The sequence below is a fragment of the Chroicocephalus ridibundus genome, chromosome 14 (genome assembly GCF_963924245.1).
Source record: "Chroicocephalus ridibundus chromosome 14, bChrRid1.1, whole genome shotgun sequence".
In the NCBI taxonomy this organism is placed as follows: domain Eukaryota; kingdom Metazoa; phylum Chordata; class Aves; order Charadriiformes; family Laridae; genus Chroicocephalus; species Chroicocephalus ridibundus.
The window spans coordinates 8129446-8148159 of NC_086297.1; the positions used below are offsets into that span (position 1 = coordinate 8129446).

Sequence of the window (18714 nt, forward strand, 5' to 3'; positions counted from 1 at the left end):
TAATGGCAAATAGTACAGATATTCAGAGAATAATAGAGGAACATTACATGCATAAAGAGTTTTCTGTTACTTTTGATCATAAAAATGGCATATAATTCACTTCAGATGGGAATTGCTCCCAGAATGGTACATGACAGTATTTTAACATCAAGAAGGCTAGAGTTTAATTCCACAGGAAAAAGTCTAAAGCATAATCCATTATAAAGGTGTAATAAACTTAATATTATCTGTGGCAACGAACAGCGAGTAGGAGAAGGCTACTCAGGCAACATGGTACAAGGGCTGTGTAAAAGGTCAGCTCAAATCTGTCTATGATAGCGCTGAAAAACCTTGCCAAAGCCAAGCATGCTCCCACAGCATTCCTTCTTCCCTGCACTGGGACATGACAGCTAGCTCCACTCATTTGGATGATGTCCCCTCACCACCCAATTAGTAAATTAGGAGTTTTGGGGAACATGACTGAGGGAAAGCAGCTGGTTTTGCAAGAGTTTGATTAGGTATGGCCAGACTTGTCATTTTTTGACTGCAATCCTGAACAAAACCAGCTAAATCCAGTTAGATTCAAAGTAAACTAAGAAAATGGTATAATCGTATTTGCTTTGTGAGGACTTTAAACTAGGGAGCCCAAAAGGGCCTAGAACTAAGTTCTCGTGGGGTAGCTCAGACGCTTCCACAGGACGCTAATCTGCAACTCCCAAGTGTCACCCAGGGTAGATTTCAGTAGCTGACCAGGCTGTACAGTGGCCGTTTTATCAACATATTGCCTTATGTTTAATAACGTCAGCTTTTTTGAAAGCTGAAAAATAATTTTTCTTCTCAACAAATAAGCTTTAGGAGAAACTTATTACTCAGAAGGCAAAGAGCATCAACAGTGTCCCTAATCTTACTGCAGCATCATGCAGATATTTGCAATCCAGACACAGGTGGAACGAAACACAAGCTTTTCAAGGAAAACAAAATGTAAGAAAGTTTACAGAAACACTGGAAGCCTCTTTTTACCTAAGGTCTTTCTTTTTACATTACCTAAACAAACTGAAAGTAACAGCTTGCAAGATTTCCAGACACAAGCTGCAAAAGAAGGGGTGGAAGCCAGGAAAGCTGGGTAAACTATAATCATTTTGGTTATCTCTATTTTTTGTGACCCTGTAAAGACAGTTGTTAGTTTCAACCTGGGTCTTCCTACATAAAATCACAACAGTCTTCATCTATTCATCCTGGCATAGAGCAAGTTACACTCTCAACCTAAAAGGCAATTTTCAGGGAAAAAAAAAAACCAAACAAGGAATGTATCACTTCCTGCTAGGGAGTAAGGAAGCATCAAGACAGCTTGATGTTGGAAGAAGGTTTAAGTACCCTGGTACAATCGGTCAAAACAGACAAAGCCACACATCAGCTTTCGACAAACTATAGTTTCATTAGAGGTAGGGCAGAGGCATTGGTGCAAAATATATTTTAAGAAACAGAAGTGAATGCAAGGAGGAAGCAGAAGCAACTTCTGCTTCTTCCATTCCAGCGGTCAGAAGAAAGCTTGAATTGCCAGTCCATGCTTTATCACTTCCAGGGCTAAGGATAGGTCTTGACAAAGTATTCTTCAAGGACATGCAAAACATTACAGAAATAGAAAATTTAGCTGTGGAATATACGCACAACAGGTTTTCCTGATACTGCCTCAACAAGGCACCTTTGTCAAGCTGATGTTCCTCTCACCAGAATTCAAGTACTGTTTGAAGGCAAAGATTGGGAAAAATGATATTTTAAATGCCAAGTTTCACCTTTAAAAGTTTTCATTGTAGTTGTCTCCATTACAGCTGCCACTTCCTCCTCCGCATTTTCCTCCTTGCATTTGTTTCTTCCCTTCCTCTGCAACTGTAGGACACACTCTAAACACTTGTTTGCTTTCTCCCCTACTTCCCCCAAAGTATTTGGCAGTTTTTCCTGATTAGTTATGCCCCCAGTAGCAGTAAAGATTAGAACTCGAGACCTGAACAACACAGGATCTCAGGGAAATACCTCTTACATAGAAGTGGCAGATTTTCCAGAGGAACTAGTGAAAGACGCACACTTCTGCACCTTAAAATCCTTCCTAGTATTCTGAAATAAATTCCCTTACAAACTTGGAATCTAAGCATAGCTCTTTCCAAGCAGACCAAAATCTACTGTTAACAGTAGAAAGTAAAAGCAAGATCAAACAGTTAAAATATCACTTTCATATTTACGCTAAAGAAGTGTAGATAACAAAAGAATATTCAAAATTTGACTGCACATAAGGATTTATAATGGAAAAACATACTCAATCTCAGCAAGAGTTGCATGGTTTAAAATTTTGTGCCAATTTCTCACAAACCAGAGGGCTGACTAGCTTAGACCACAAGTCTTCTGCACTAGCAGAGCTGCTATGATTAGTGGAACCTGCTGGCTCATACATAACTCATGAAGAATTCCCCCCTTTCCTCCCAAGGGAAACAATTTTGCATAACAGCAGCACTTTTTTTTTTCCTCCACATGTAAACCTGTAGAGTTTTAGTACAAGTTACAGCAAGAAGTAGGTTGGCTCAATGCAGTAAGCATGAATTCCAGAGACAAATTATTTAAATAAGAGGTTTTAGAGACTAACAGTATAATTACAGTTCAGCTGAACTGAAAAAAAATAAATGCTTTCTGCTCTCTGCATGAGGTCCAGCTGCAGTGGAGCCAACAAGCAGCTCACGACAAAGCGTGCATTCTGACATGGATACATGCAAAGAAGCTAAATTCAGCAGGTACAAACAGAATAAATCTACTCTGTTAAGTATTCTCTTTCTGTATTTTATTTATAAAGGTCAGTAACGCTGGAACATCACAGTTATAAATTAATTACTCTACAGAGGCTGACAATCTGCTTCCGAGACAAAAATAGCTGTCCTAACTTTTGCCTTTTTCCAGTCACCATCCTGACCTGCCCCCAAGCGACCAAAAAACCAACCAATTTGATGAATCTTCAATAACAGGACTGTCTGTTTGTTTGCATAACCTCAAAAAACTGGAGACAAAAGGATCCAAGATCAGGTACAGAAACCCAAGTGAGCAATCATTCCCTAAGGGAAAAAACCCTCTTAGGCTCTTTGAGATATTTAAGACTTTTTTAAATGGGCTTTTGTTTAGTACCCAAAGAAAAAGACTATTATTTTAGTAGAGAGAGAAATGGTCTGAGGAAAATTAGGAACACAACCATTTAAAATGCAGATTTCCGATGCATCTAGTAACTAATCAGGAAGTATTGTAGAAGAGCATCTGGGTTTCAGGAATATAATAAATATCCTAAAAATAATTATCATGAGCAGTTTTGGAGACTGTCAGTTCACTTTTTGCTCTATTAGAGCTCAGCTGTACAACCCCATGTGTTAACACATGTCACCACGAAAAAACACATTCTAAAGTTTGTTAAACCAATTCTCACTTGAGTTGTCAGATGGTGGCACCAATCATGCATAGAAGACATGGGAACAAGTTCAGGCTTCACCACAGACAGTCTGCTTCACAACTGTTTTTCTATTCCATTTGAACACCTACTCTTATGAGGTGTTACAAGATGACTTCAAAGTTGAAGGCACGTACCACTCATGAGCAGCGCTTTAAATACTCAGCAACAGGCCATGAGCCTAGAACATGACAAACAAAGTGCAGCTTGAAGCTTGGCAGATTGAGATCAACGATGCTGCTGTTCCATCAAAAAAGATATGGATGTTTGAGGGAAAGAACAACTTTATACAGCATTCCCCACACTGTAGATAACAAAAAAATCGATAGTATTCTCCTATCGTACTTTCTCTCCCAAGGCCCAAAGCATCAAAAAAACACATTTTTATTTCCTTGTGTATATTCTAGTCAGTGATGTTTGCCCGACTTGGGAGATAACGTTAACTGCTGCTGCAGGGCCAGCAAAGGAAATGAAGAGCAAGAACTGCTGTGGGATAAAGCTGCAGATAAGAACTTGTGTATCAAACTACTGCAGTATCAGTTTGCTGATCTGCGTAGAAATGCAGAATGCATACAAGTCCCCTACTCATTTGCATTTTGAATTTAACAGAATCTTCAGAGAAAACTGGAAATGTCAGAGATCAAAGGCAGCTTTCCCAATAAAATGCTAAATAAAGCAAGTAAAAATAAAAAACATTGAGACCTAGTGCCTCTTCTCACCAGTGCCCCAGTGACATGGATTATTACACAAAAGATCAGTTTCTAAGTCCTTAAGATTAGGCATCAGAGGAAGAAAAAATGCATTTCCTTGGCCACCTTTCTACCTAAACATTACATTCACAAGTCACAGCTTCATCTCTCTGGCTAGCACCTATCCCACCCGCACTGAAAGAAGGGAAACAGGCTTGTTCTTTGCTACACGTCTTGGGAATTAAGGCCTCCAGAGTAGCTAGCTCAGACATTAATGCATGAAGTAAATCATCCACAGTCCTGTGTAAGTTTTGTAAATCATGTTGAATTCCATAATGGGTTATCGTTATTCCAGCTACCTGAAAGTTAGCCTGGATATAGCTACAGAAGATACAGTCCCATCTCTTGACTACGCAGTGCGGACACCCCCATAATCCTCTCTTTGTGCAGAGAGGTGAGACAGACTCCTCTCAGTTCTGCTTACTGCTTTAACAACACTCTGCTGTCAAGTTAAGTATGGAAATCTGGCATCATCAGTATAATAGCCTTAAATTAATACAACAGTTCAGTCTCACAGCAACCGTGAAAGTGTCCTAATGTTATCTTCTGTAGTTCTTCCAGTTTAGATTTATATTGTAAAATTCATCACATTTGGTAAATTACATTCCTTTTTTGCTCCATGTGAGATTATAAGATTTTTGTCTCCAGTGTTGTTAAGGGACTAATGCTTAATTTTCTTTAATTTTCAAAGAAACAGAATTAGGTTTGCCAGTGCTTTTTTTTCCTGAGGTTTAGGCTTTAGTTATTGATTTCTGGTATACACCCACTGGCAACTTTAAAGCACAAGGGATTTTACCAAGGGGTCATATAGTTCACTGCTTATGCCAGGCTGAGCTATACACAGACAGATTGGATTCCTTATCTCCTCTTGCTTAGTTGGATCCTTATCGGTTAGAGTAAAAAATCAGAAAAGCCTGAATTTCACTACAGGCAGGATCCCTCTTTCCCCCCCCAATCAGCAGGGCTCTGCATAGAGACTGGAAAACTATGAATACTACATTTATGACAGCATCATTCCTTTATACATGCCACTGAAAGTCATAATCTGTCTTTTCTTCCCCCAACTGTGATCAAGCTTTACATTTCCATCGAAAAAAACCTCTAAATTAAAGGTAGTCCATTAACACCTGGGATGTCCCTCAGAATAACAGATTTTATTAACCTGAAATTCTCAGACATTCTCTCATCAGATAGTTATCATGAGACATGTCACTGAACCAAAGAGGTTCAACACATTTTTGTGTTGCCAGTAAATAAGAACAGAAGCACATCAGATTGGTTGCAGTTCGACACACATTAAACAAAGCAGATAGATAATTTAGCAAGACAAAATTTGATTTGCTGATATGTCTATGCTCACACTCTTCAGAAGTCTGTCACACCAGTGTTATGAAAAGGTGGACCTCACAGAGAAGCTGTAACAATAGCACTTCCATTAAATTGGCAAAAGGCAGCTGGAGCTTCAACATAGCATCATTTCCACTGGTTATAATAGAATGCAATACGTGTTAAGTCAATATAATAAAATTAGCTGAGCTTACCACTAGCTTTAATCGGTGTCCTGTTTGACATTCAAAATTCCACTAGGCTTCAGGTGGCACACAGCTCACAAGAGCTACTTCTTCTCTGCTTTCAGTGACAAGTTTAAATAATCAGCACAAATAGCTACTAAATAAAAACAAAGATGCCATTTTTAAGAAGGAATGTGTTTACTCCTTGCTTTCAAACACCACTTTACACCTTCAGTCTGGAATACTCCACGTTTATGCTTCTGCACAGACACCTTCAGCAATGCAATCTCAGCTCTAAGCAGGTCCAGACTCTTTCACAATACAGAACACGAGTGTTTTCTTTTTTAGGCACATGCACCTTGTGGAGGTCATGTAGTTCCTTCCCACAACCCTTCCCCCCAATGCCTAGAACAGTTGGTTAATAAAACACATCCCTCCTCCAGATAACCATCATGCATAAGAGGAAGAACATTTGAGAAGTTCATACTAAAAACATAGGCATTGAATACCCATGAATAGCTGGGCAGACAGAAGAATGCAAGCTCTCATAGCAGCATCTTTTTGTAACACTGATCTCCAACTGCCAGAACGACAAATCAAGTACATTTGAGATAACTGTACTTGTCTTTATGAGTATCTTTAATTTTCTGACAATTTCGTCTTCTTAGACGGCAATATCGATCACACATTGATGAAAAATATCATCTTTGTTCAAGGCCATCAGCCAAGGAACATGAACAAGTGTATCAACCATCACATACGATAGAGTTGACACTCACAGCTAAGTCACGGAATAACGTAGACTGGAAGGGCCTCTGGAAGTCACCCACTCCACCCTCCTCTCAAAACAAGCCTAATTAGATCACAGTGCTCAGGGACTTGTCTGGGTATCTCCAAGGATGGGGATTCCACAACTTCTCTGGGCAACCTGTTCTAATATTTGACCTATTTCACTATAAAGCGCACAGTGCTTGCAATTTGCCTGAATCATTAATTCAGAAAACTGTTTCTCACTATTAAAAACATCAAGATCACACTGAGTCCATCCCCTTAAAAAAATGGGGAAAGATGAAGGAGGTGCATGAGGAAAGGAAAGGAAGGATAAGAGCGAAGACAATTTTACCCAAAACAGAGGAAGTCTTTGCACTACTCTTCAGCAAGCCATGAATTTCTTTGCTCTAGCAGACACCATGACATAACAGCCAACACAGGTGAAGTCAAAGACAAGGGATGAGGAAGAAGAGGAGATCGTGCTCCCCTTGCTTACCATACTCCTCCCTTTATTCAAAACTGTTTCACTGTATCCAGCCACAGAAAAATGTTTTTCATGCAGGAACTGAAAACGCCATCTCAGCATCAACTGTTTGCAAACGCTCAATCCTCTTAAAGGCTGACAGAAAGAAAATAAGTCTGGTGGTAAGCAATCACGTGAACTGAACCTGCACCGACTGTCAAGTACATGATCAGAGTAGGGAAAAGAAAACCAACCTTGACTTTGCTGAACAAAACTGTCAAATGATCAAAACCCTGCGAAGGAATTCCTTCTTTTAGCATATAAGGCAGCTGGTTTGCACGTCACACAAAAGTGAGAATCCCAAAATTAAATATTATGAAGGTCCACTATTTAAAACACCACCTGAATAGTTTTACTCATAAAAACATCTCTAAGTCCCCCTGAATTAATTATACTGACAACTACTGAGAACAGGAACTTATTCAGTTCTTCAGAAGATCACTTTCCAGCTATGCCCCAACCCTACAACAGAAGGAGGAGAAAGAGGAAACGAAGCAGTGGTCTATAGCTTTTTAAAAAAAAAAAAAAAAAAACCAAAAAAAACCAAAAAAACCACCACAATTCTGACATTCAAGATATCCATAAACATGTTTAGTGCTTCTGCATTAAGCATGCAGAAACAGTTATCACAGCATCATGGTATTAACTGTGGAGGAACAGAGAAAAGAAATGATGAGATGAGACAAAGAATGACGATTTTTCTTCCCTTCTCCCCTGCTCCTGACAAACCACCAGCAAGTATTAGCACACTTTAGTTCTGGATACTTGCCAATTAGCACAAAGGCCAACAAAACCAGAAGCTGCTAGAAATACAACAGATTTTGGGGACATAAAACCTGAATAACAAATATGGACAGAGACTGAAGTTAACTACTGCCAACTTCAATAAATACAGCAAGTGAAAGGGGAAAAGGCTGAAAAAGCATCATGACAATCACCAGCTATTCAAAGTGAGAAACGGTAAATCAAAATTTCAAGTAGGAACCCCTTGGTTTCCTTTTTTCACTTTTTTAAATAACAGGACAGGTTATCTTCATGCCCCCAGTAAGATGCCAGTCACCAACAAGCTTTTGCGAAACAACCACCAGCACATGAAAACAGTGATCTTGAGAGCTGCAGCACTGTACTGTAATCAGAAGACACGTAAGGAAGCAGCAACCTTTCCTTTTTCTGGAAAAGGCTCAGCAGGTAGTATTTAGTGTATTTAAGAAGTTTAAAGCTGTCGGTTTGCATCTCCTGCATGGCAATACCACACACTGCTACAGGACCACCAGACAAAAGGGTAAGGGGATGCAGATACTGCCAGGGTTACAAAAATCATAGAAGCAGCTTTTACCATATAGTGCCCACAAAAGAAAAGGCCAAGCACTTTTCCTCTTCACTCAGCTGTTTTACAATTGCAAGCCAAAGGTCAACTATCTTCACTCACTTTTGGAAACCAGCCACAAGATTACTAACAACCAGCTTAATGGCTACACTTCAAATGCTATTCAATCAAGTCCCGAATACGTGGGTATGCAGCAGTAATGGCACCATGACATCACAGGCAAGTTATCTGCTGAAGTCAGAGGGAGTCAGACAGGGTGCATCTTTGCCTTCTCTCCCCATAAAGAGAAACATGAACTTTTAAAGGGTGGGAACTGAAGCGTTATAAATTTTGTTCGTTCCTTAGTGTGGCCGAGGTATAATGTTTCTCTGCGAAACAATCTTTTGCCATCATGTTATGCCATCAAACTAACTTGACTTTCCAGAGGTGCACCAAGACAGGTATCTAATAGCTAGATTTAAAGAAGTCTTCACTACGCATCAAGTTACATGTACATCTGAGCAAGGGATACCTGAAGAGCAAGGCACACAGGTGCATTCAACACGTTAGAAGTTTATTTCTCTTCCCAATTCATTTGAGGGCAGCAAGACTGACCAGATTAATAAGACAGATCACGTGAGGCACATGAATGGGATATCCCGAGATTTCTGTCATGAGCAAAGCACTAATAAAACAGATCTGGCTTGTCTGACAGAAATTAATTTCCACAACCTGAAACACACTTGAAGTGAACCAGACTTTCAAAATGACAACGCGCCACAAGTTTGTCTGTCTGAGTAAAGTGAACTGTAACAATTCTAATTGTTGTTGGCTTATTTGTCTGAAATTTGCCAGTTTTAGACATTGAACCTTACCATGCTGCATCCTTAGAGTAGGAAAATCCCGCTCTGTATTCTAGGAAAAATACAATGATTACTGTAGTGTAACAGCATACATACCACCATGTGACAAAATTTCTACCTATGGGATGACATCAAGTGGCAAGGACTCAAGAAGGTCTTACTGTTAGCAACTGGGACACTGTACGCAGTTGAAAGTTTTAGCACAGACTAAACTTTCAAAAGTCTAAAAAAAAGTTATTTTTCCTTTAATTCTTAGAGAAGTAAATATTTTAAATGAACACAAATTTTACAAGACATTTTTTCAGGTACTTCAGCAAACTCCTATACCAAACTAGACAAAAATAATTATAAATACACTTTAAAATAAACTATATTTCATCATACTATATTTTTCCTTCCTGTTCAGCATTTTTTACAAGGTTATTTCAGCTGTGCTCTACTTCAAATGCACTACAAAAGCTAAAGGCAGCTAATAGTAACCCAAAATAGAATAATACAGCTCAGGTTAAGAAAAAGATAGATTATCACAGAAGACTTCTAAAATACTGACAGTCTGGGATGTTTAAAAACTGCAAAAGGAAATATTCTGGTAATTTACATAAACACTGGAATTGAGGTGTACAGGTCTAACAGGCATTTTTAGGCCAATTACGGGCCTGGCATGTATGATACATGCATTATTTTAAAAGTTAACAATCTCACAGCAGGATGCATTTTTGCAACCTTTAGCTGTTGATGGCCACACAATATTCCTGCACTTTTAACAAAGCCACAGTTATGTTATTGAAATATCAGCTATAAAAGATGCATTTTAAGTTTACACACAGAGGTTGTTTTTCCCAACTTATTTTAAAATAGTAAAATCCAACCCTTCCTTGGCAAAAATTCTGAGCAGATGAGTAATCCCACTGAGGTCTGCAGGACTTGATTTGTCAGCACACACAAAGATACAGCCTCGCATCTGCAGGATAGGCACCTCTCGAAACAGTTTCTACTCAAAGCATTTTAGAAAGCAGCAGCTTAAAATACTTTAATACTAAATATATCCCTCTAGGAAGGTAAAGTCCGTCTTATACATTTATGGAGAAATACTGACTCTGAATGAAACTCCGTTAAAACATTCTGCAATATGTTTTGTATTACTTGGAAGCAACAAAGCTCAGAGCTATGCTTCAATGAAGCCAAATCACTATATTTTACTTGTCCCCCAGATAAAATTTTGGGCTTGTTCTGCATGTCCTTTTTTTTTTTCAAATAAAGTTTTAGAAATTCGAGTATTTTTCAAATTCCTTTAATATAGCAAAGATGAAGCCTAAAAAGGCTTTGATACATTGAAAGAACTATAGACCAAAATTCCTCTAATGCACTCCAACATCCACTTATATCTTCACAGACCCATTAAATATTCAGCCACAAGCTTATCACTCGAGTTCATCAGGACTGAAGATAAAACTCAGCACCAATATTTGACAGCCTGATGCTAAAAGATTATCTACTGAGAAATAATCTAATCACTGTTCTTTGATATTGGAATCCTTGGCAGGAGGCAAAGGAAAGGAATACAAAATTGATCTTGATTAGTTTAAGGGGTTTCCTCTTGTAGAAGGGAATTTAGTGTAGAGGTTATCCTGTACTTCTGCTTCTTTGCTACCATGTTCATGACTAAGTTTTCAAATATTCCAGTCTCAGAAGAGATAAATGAGAGACTTTTGGATGCATGCTTAACACAGAAACAAAACACCCTCTTCCTTGCTCTTAAAGAAATCTTGAGGTACCCTGTTAAAAGGGAGATGGCATTTGCTGGGGACGCAGAAGAGGGTCAGGTCTGACGGACAGGAAGAGACTCGGGAGAGAAGCTGAAAGGCGGAGAGCGAAAGAGGGAACCTCCGAGCCCGCACCCTCCACTTACCTTAAGGATATCCCCCCGTTTGAAGCTCAGCTCGTCATCCGCGGTGGCTTTGAAGTCGTACTTGGCGATGGCTTCCATGCTGGGGCTGCCGCGCACGGCGCTGGGAAGGAAGCGCTCCCCGAAGCCTCCGCTCCTCCCGCGGCCCGGCTCCCTCCGAGGCGCCGGCCCCGTCTCTCACATACAGGGAGGCCGGGGGACGATCCGCCCTAGGGGAGGGGGAGGAGGAGGAAGAGACGGGCCATTAGGGGAAGTGGCACGGATCGATGGCCGGGGCCGCGCCCAGGGCCGCTCCCTCCGCCCGGCGCGGCGCGGCCGCCGCTTCCTCCCGCCGCCGCTCGCCCAGGCCCGGCTCGCCCGAGTGACACGTCCCGCGGCCAATGGCCGCCACGACGGCCCCGGGAGGCGGCACCGCGGCCGGCACCGGCCCGCCGGGAGGAGCCGCCGGCCCCTCGCCCCGGGGGAGCCGGGCGGGCAGGGCCCGCCCTGGCCTCACCGCCCCGGGAGGGCCGGTCCTCCCCTCTCCCGCCCGGCAGCGGGACCGCCTCTCCCGGGAAGGCGCCGGCTCCTGCACCGGTAACGACAGCGGGGTGGAACCGGCGGGACGGCCCTCCCGGGACACAGAACCCCGGAACCCCCCCAGCTCCATCCCAGGGTGCGAAAGGGCCACGCACTCCTCTCCCCCACTAGGAAAGGCCATGCTGGAGATGCAGCTTACACAGATAATTTGGGGTTTTTTCCATTCATACAGCTCATATCAATTTAAATACAGTAAGCTAGGCAAAGCAGAGAAGAATCCTGAGGGTCCTCTATAATAGGAATTTCTTGGAATTGAAATGCCTATCAAAAAGTGTCCTAAAATAACATCACATTGAGACAAAAGTTTGGGCAAAAGCACCCATCCTGAAACTCCAGCGTCCTGAGCAGCAGAACATGTTAAAAAAAAATCTCCATAAGCACAGCATGAAAATCAGTAAGTTTGAGTTCAGCATCTCTTCTGGGCCCAGAGAAGAAGTGACATCAAACCTGGCAAGGCATATATAGACACTCTGAAACCATTTAAAAGGCTTCTATCTTGATCTCAGGTTAGAATAAGAAGGATTTAATCTAACTCCAGCTACATTTGATAGCAGAGAAGGCAAGGGATCAGAAAAAAGTCGAGTAAGACAGTCTGTAAGTTAAAAACCATCATGAATACCCCTGTGAAGAACCAGCAGAGAGCTGGTACTTGTCAATGGCAATTCAAGACCGAAGAGACCTGACAAACACCAGTGAACCCACGCACCTGCTAATTTGGTCTCTGCGGTTATGGCCCAGAAAGAGCCCTGCTATATGCAAAGGCAGCAGATGGCAATAGTATTTTCTCATTTCAGAGAAAAACCTGCGTTACATAAATGCAGTTCAGCAATTAACATGCTTATATTCCATGAGCCCCGTGTTTGCCCAACCTCCAGCTCCCCTATAAATAATGAAGCCCAAGGCAAACACCAGAACTGAGATTTCTATCACAGGGAACTGGCAGAATGAGAAGAGGTATTTACAGGATTTACCTTCATCAAAAAAAAAAAAAAAAAAAAAAGGACGAGCTTAGTGAGGTCCCCGTGTGGACAGGGCTCGGGGTTTTCTTTGGTATGCCTACTGAAGCATCAGCAAGACTGACAAAGCTGTCAACAGCCACCAAGATCGCAACTAAACAATCCGCCTCTGCCACTGCAGCTACTGGAAATGAATATACTGGATCCAAGCTTTGACCGACATGCAGAACTAAAACCATGAAGCACATCATAGTTACATTTTCATGGTTCTAAAACACTTCATTTTAGCTTCAATGCTGATGAAAAAGCATCTGTCTTTCTGATGTCAGTCTTCCACACCACACAAGCATACTCATACAAGCAGCAACAATTACTTCCCTTCGCTGGGAGCATTTTCCCCTTGCCGGCATCTATTGTGTTCAGCTCACCATCTCCTCATCTTTCTAACCAGGCCTCTCGGTTTTTTAACTGATGGTATTTATAATTTTCTACTACTACAACAATATCAAGGAGCAACATGAATGATTGCATATAAAGCAATGGAAAATGCAAACAGTTGTTCAAGCATACTGTCTACATGTCCTGTACGTCATTGGTTTCTATTCCTTCTTAAAGGATAAATATTGCTGGCAGCAAGGTTTTCGTGTTTCAAACAGCACAATGCTACATTTGAAGATGGGTACCATCATATGGGCATGCAAACACCATCAGCTAAGGGAATACTGCTTGAAAACCCTAACTTCCAAACTGAAGAACTTAAGAGCAAGTTGCACAACTTAAAGAATACATTATAAGCTCAAGACATTTAAAGAAAGAAATTACTGCCAATTGCTAAATGTTCCTTTCTTTGGGGTACAAAAGTGTTACTAGCTGGTACTGCAGTAGCATCTAAGAACTTTTTTTAACTGAAGGAGTTAACACACAACTTAGAGAAACTGATGCAGCATTTCCAAGAACTTATACCGGCATTTCCCTAAGCCTAGCAATAGTACAACATTGGGAAATTTTCCAGCACAATTCAAGATGAAAGAGATTCATCACGCAATTTTCTTTAAATGTGCCTTCATATTACTACCACCATCATAATATATTGTCAGCATATAAAGGAGTGATGTTTCTAGGTAACAACACTAACAACAGCTGCAGTGTAGAACAAAACTTTAACCATCCTGACTTTAGGCTAAAGCATAGCTGAAGTTTAGGCATGAAAGTTACACATAAATTAGGGAAAAGCTTTGAAAATATTAAACCAAGACACTTACACAGCTAATGTCAGAAAAGGTAAACTTAGAACATCAATTCCCTTTAAGTAACTTAGAAAGCATTTGCTCTTCACTGATCTTATTAAATAAGTTCTGATAGACATTCAGCCACATAATATTAAAAGACAAACAAACCCACCGCACAAGGAGGGAAAAAACAAGCTTATTGGGGAAGTAGTGGTAGGTCTCTACCCACTGAGAGCACAGCTGTAGGTATTTGCTTTAGGCACACGGCAGTGCAACAGGACACACTGCAAATACCCCAGCTCCACAGACTTCAAACTGAGTAAGACAGGTATGAATGAATAACAGTCGAAACGTGAATACAATGAATACGCATTACAAGAACTATCAGATGATCCTAAGAGAAATGACTAAGATTTCTAAGAATATCAGTATGTTTTTTATCTCTTGCCTTACTGTGATTTGAAGAAAGATACTTCTCTTCCTCTTAAGAAATCTGACAGGGTGAAGAGGAAGAAAAGGCAGCAGATGCAGCTAACAGTAAGTTTTTATTAGCAATACAGTGCTGCAGCTCAGGATGGAATACAAGTAATTATAAATACAAACCTCCTGTAGCCAACAAGAGACAATTCTCACGTTCTTTCCAAAAGCTATTTCAAAAAACACAGGCAAAAGTAGGCTTTTTACACTGCTCTTACCAACAGCTTGCTTTTTTTTTTTTTTTTTTTAGCAAGAGAGAGCTTTCTCATTGTTCTCTTTCCACTGTTTTACTGTTCTTCTGGAAAGTGATACGGGCAGGAACAGAAGAACAGACAGTTTAGAAAAGCCAAAGCGAGGGAAGAAAGAAGATACATTCAGTGGAAGATTTTGCAAAGAATCAAATCCTAAGCTTCATCAGCTGTTATAGGACAAAACATTACTGAGGGTAGCGGAAAGAAAAATGTGTGGATACATCATCTGGAAGACATGCAGAAATGTTAAGTGTCAGGCTCTAGACAAAAGAATAGAAAGAAAAAATTGTAAGGGCAGAGCACTAATTCAAATTTGCCAAATAAGGAAGTATAACATAATAAATGAATGAGGTAAAATGTAAATTAAATTATCAACATACAAAAGCTAGAACATTCAGGGTCATAAATGCTACTCGTGATCTACTAGCTTAATACATACGAACTTCCTCAAGAATATCTTGTTAGAAGACGAGTCAAGATATCACTTACAAAACTAAGCTACAGCACAAAGCACAGATAATTTTTACCTGATCAAATTATTTTATCAGACAATAGAAAACTTCACCTCTGCCAGAATTTATTTATTGACACTTTTTTTTTTCTTATTTTAAACTGCATATAGCAGCTTCAAATGTTACAAGGTTGCCTGGTATTATGAAATACTTAAAAGACTACATTACTTAATCATCATAAAAGATGGCACAAATTCTCATATCAAATATCCTAAGTTTGCCCAGAAATGGACTACAAACAACACTGTGTTTGAAGATGATTAACAATCTGTGACCCTTCAAATTTTTGCACTTGACCACAGACATTTAATAATTTCAAAACAAGGAATGAACTTCCCTAAACACTATACTTATCTATGAATTGCTCTCACAGTTATTAACTGTTCTACAGAGTATTTTTCTCTTTAGGTTATAAAAGAGATGTCTGAGTCAGACGTTGTGGGAGTTAACAAGACTGCATCCTTGTCTTCTGCAGATTATTTGAAACTATATTGCCAAGTTAAACCTTATCCCACAAAACCAACACTGAATCTCAAGCAGGAAGTTCAGAAGAGAAAGAAGAGGCTAAGAGAAAAAAAGTCTCCCTCTTATCATAGCAACTCACATTTGAAACATGACCCGAAAGGTCTTCGGAGAAAGAGAGGTATGGATGTTAACCTGCCTACAGGGTATTCACAACCTTTTAACCTCGGGAAGTGGCCAGAAGTTACGGAACTCTTCCGGGGAATATTAAAAATAAGTCCCAATAACCACCACCGGCCAACCCTCCACAGACGCACGGCAAAGAGGGAAACGACTCAAGACCAAAACCCGTCCGGCGGACCCAAACAGGGAGCGCGGCCCTCGACAGGCAGTCTCGCCCAGCAGATAACGCCTCCACAGCCCGGGGCCTCACTCCGACCCCCGCCGGCCCCGCAGAGCCCGGGCCCACAGCACCGGGGCGCAGGGGCAGCGCTGAGGCGGCTCCCGCGGAGCGCAGCGGGGGGAGGCGGAACACCCCCGGGGCCCAGGCCGCGGCACCGGGGGCCTCCCGCCGCCATGTCCCCCACCCCTGCAAGGCCCGCGGTGGGCAGGGGAACCGGGCCCCGCCGGGAAGGGCCTTCCCCGCGCCTCACCGGAGCTGGGGGGGGTGGGTCGGCGGCCCGCCGCCCGCCCTCCATACACACCCCCTCGACTCACCGCGCAGCGCTGGGGGCCGCCGCCCCGCCCGAGGGTCCTCGCCGCCTGCCCGGCCCGCCGCGGCCCGGCCCGGCCGCCCCTCCAGCGCCGCCTCGGCTGCCGCTACGGCCCCGTCCTGCGGCCCCCCCCCCGCCCGCCGCGCCGCCGCCGCCGCCTGCTCCGCCGCCGCCGCCGTTCCCGCTGCAACTCTCGCGAGAGCGGCCCTGTCAGCCGCCCTCCGCGATGGCGGCCCGCCCGCCGCGGGAGCTGCGCCTGCGCCATCCGGGCGGGAGGGCGGGGACTCACCGCGCGTGCGCAGCGCCGTCTGAGCAGCAGCGAGCGGGAGCGGTGGCAGGCGGGGTACCGAGCATCGCTCCGGTACGGGCCATGCTCTACCGGGGCTGCATTAGCTCCCCGGGGGAGGAGGCCACGAGTACAGGCTTCTGGAGGTGAAACCACTGGGGGTTTAGGTAAAGGATTTGCTGGTAGAGCCATTACTCAACACCGAGCATCCTTCCCGAACGCTGATGAAGGCACCAGGCTGTAGGAAAAACACAGCGTGATCACACATGGCAATTAAAACATGCACAGAGGGCAAAATTCAGGTTGCAGAGGCGACTAATTCCAGGGTTTAACTACATGACCCTCCTAACATTCTTCTAGCTTGAAAAGGCTAATTACAACGTACAGTAAAGCAGTTGTTTAGGTAAACACCAGGGCTCGATTCCTCGATAAAGCCACCGAATAAAAAAAGCTTTCCTCTGGCTCTGGAGAGGAAACCTTGTTTCTGACCTAGAGGCTTTCTACAAGCGTATTCCCACTCCCCTGAAAGGATGAGCCAACTATAGGGGTTACCCCCCCCCAATAGGTTGCTCCCCACTCCCACACCCCCAAAAAGATGCTGAGGCCTAAACCCTGGTGGGGTCCAAGCACAGCAGGTACCCCAGGACGCTGCAGAGTTCACATCTGGGCTCAGGTCAAGTTAGGATTATTCTGGACCAAGGCTACATCTAATTTAGGCACAGTAGATAATCGATACTTTGTTTTATGACAGAGATGCATATTTTCAGCCTCCAATTAAACCCACTGTCTTCCCTCCCCCCCTTTTTTTTTTCCTTTCACACAACCTCCCCCCACAGATCACCCCAGCTGTACTCTGCAGGGGGGTGTCACAGTTTCATCCATGCCAAGATTAGAATAACATCAGAATATATACTGCTACCTCAGACAATTTGGTTTACAAACCCTGCAAACATTGCCTGCTGACATTCTCGTTACAAATACTTAAGCAGCTTGATAAAGATTCCCGAAAGGTTATTTTTGGATGAAATTTGTGGTTTAAACCCTTAGCAAGATCATTTTCTCCAGATTTGGGTGTTGGGGGAAGGTGTGAATTCTCACAATACTTCATTCAAAAATTAGAAAGGGTGGAGAAAAAGAGCTACAGGAGTTGAGGATCTTACAAATGTTCCAGGCGTTCTTTCTGAGGATGCAGAAATGATTCATCTAGGATGACAAAGACTGATGAAATCCGAGCTAGATTCTAAGATCCCTCAAGTCCCCAGTACTTGTTCCTGGAACAGGCTTACAGAATCTCCGGTTTCATGTATGACCTCAAAATGAAGATTTAGAAGTTGGTCATAAGCCTTCTATAAGTTAAATAACATCTTCTCAGAAAAGTTATAGCAGCTACTTTTAGCTGGACTTGAAAAGCCAGATACGGCTAACAGCTGCCAGTTGAATGATAGCTACTTTAAGAGGCTGCAGCTGCCCAACTTTAAAAGGGCAGTCCTAGAAAATCAAACAAGCAACAAATTTTAGAAATAGCAGAGATCAAAGTGTTAAGGCAAGATATTCCTGATAAAGGAGTTGCTAAGATATACTTGCTTGCAAACCAACTAACATAGAGCGTTCTCCCAGCTTGCAAACAAGTTAATGCTTTATAAAAATATACAACTTATTGTGCAAATACAGTGCAGCTTCACTACAGCAAAAGCTGGAACCCTGGCACAGCTGAAAGCAAGGGTGAAAGAGGCAGCAGAGACATTGTTTTGCTAGAGGATCAATTTAATTTTTTTTTTTTTTGTAGTCTAGGAATTGCTTGAATTTTCTATGACAGTTTGTGGTGATAAAGTATAACCTAAGATTAGCTCTGAGTATTTTAAGAAGCACTAAGGGTAAGAAAAAAATCTTGGTGTCTGACATTTCTTATGGATACCTTTTTAAACATATCAGAACAGTCTGGGGAAATAAATACTTTTTTGCTATAAGTAGATCAGAGGAATATTTGTTAAAAACTGTATTTTTGTGTAAGCAGCCACTCAGGGTTTAAAATTGCTGCTTGGAATATTCGTATTAATACCATGCTACTGACTAAAGACAATAGTTACTGAAGACATGAAGTTTAACATCAGTAACAGCAGTTATGTTAACACAAATGCTACTGAAGACAAACCCTAGTGATAA

At 42.1% G+C, this 18714-nt stretch overlaps 1 protein-coding gene across 1 annotated transcript in view; it reads right to left on the reverse strand.

Moving 5' to 3' along the window:
* Positions 1-16428, reverse strand: part of GRB2 (growth factor receptor bound protein 2) — a 52954-nt gene extending 36526 nt beyond the window's left edge. The window contains exons 1-2 of the mRNA XM_063352184.1: positions 16270-16428; positions 11090-11295 (exon numbers count right to left, since the gene is read on the reverse strand). Coding sequence (XP_063208254.1) covers positions 11090-11167 — 78 coding nt within the window. The 5' untranslated portion in view covers positions 11168-11295; positions 16270-16428. The remainder of the gene's footprint in view (positions 1-11089; positions 11296-16269) is intronic.
* Positions 16429-18714: the final 2286 nt, after the last annotated feature.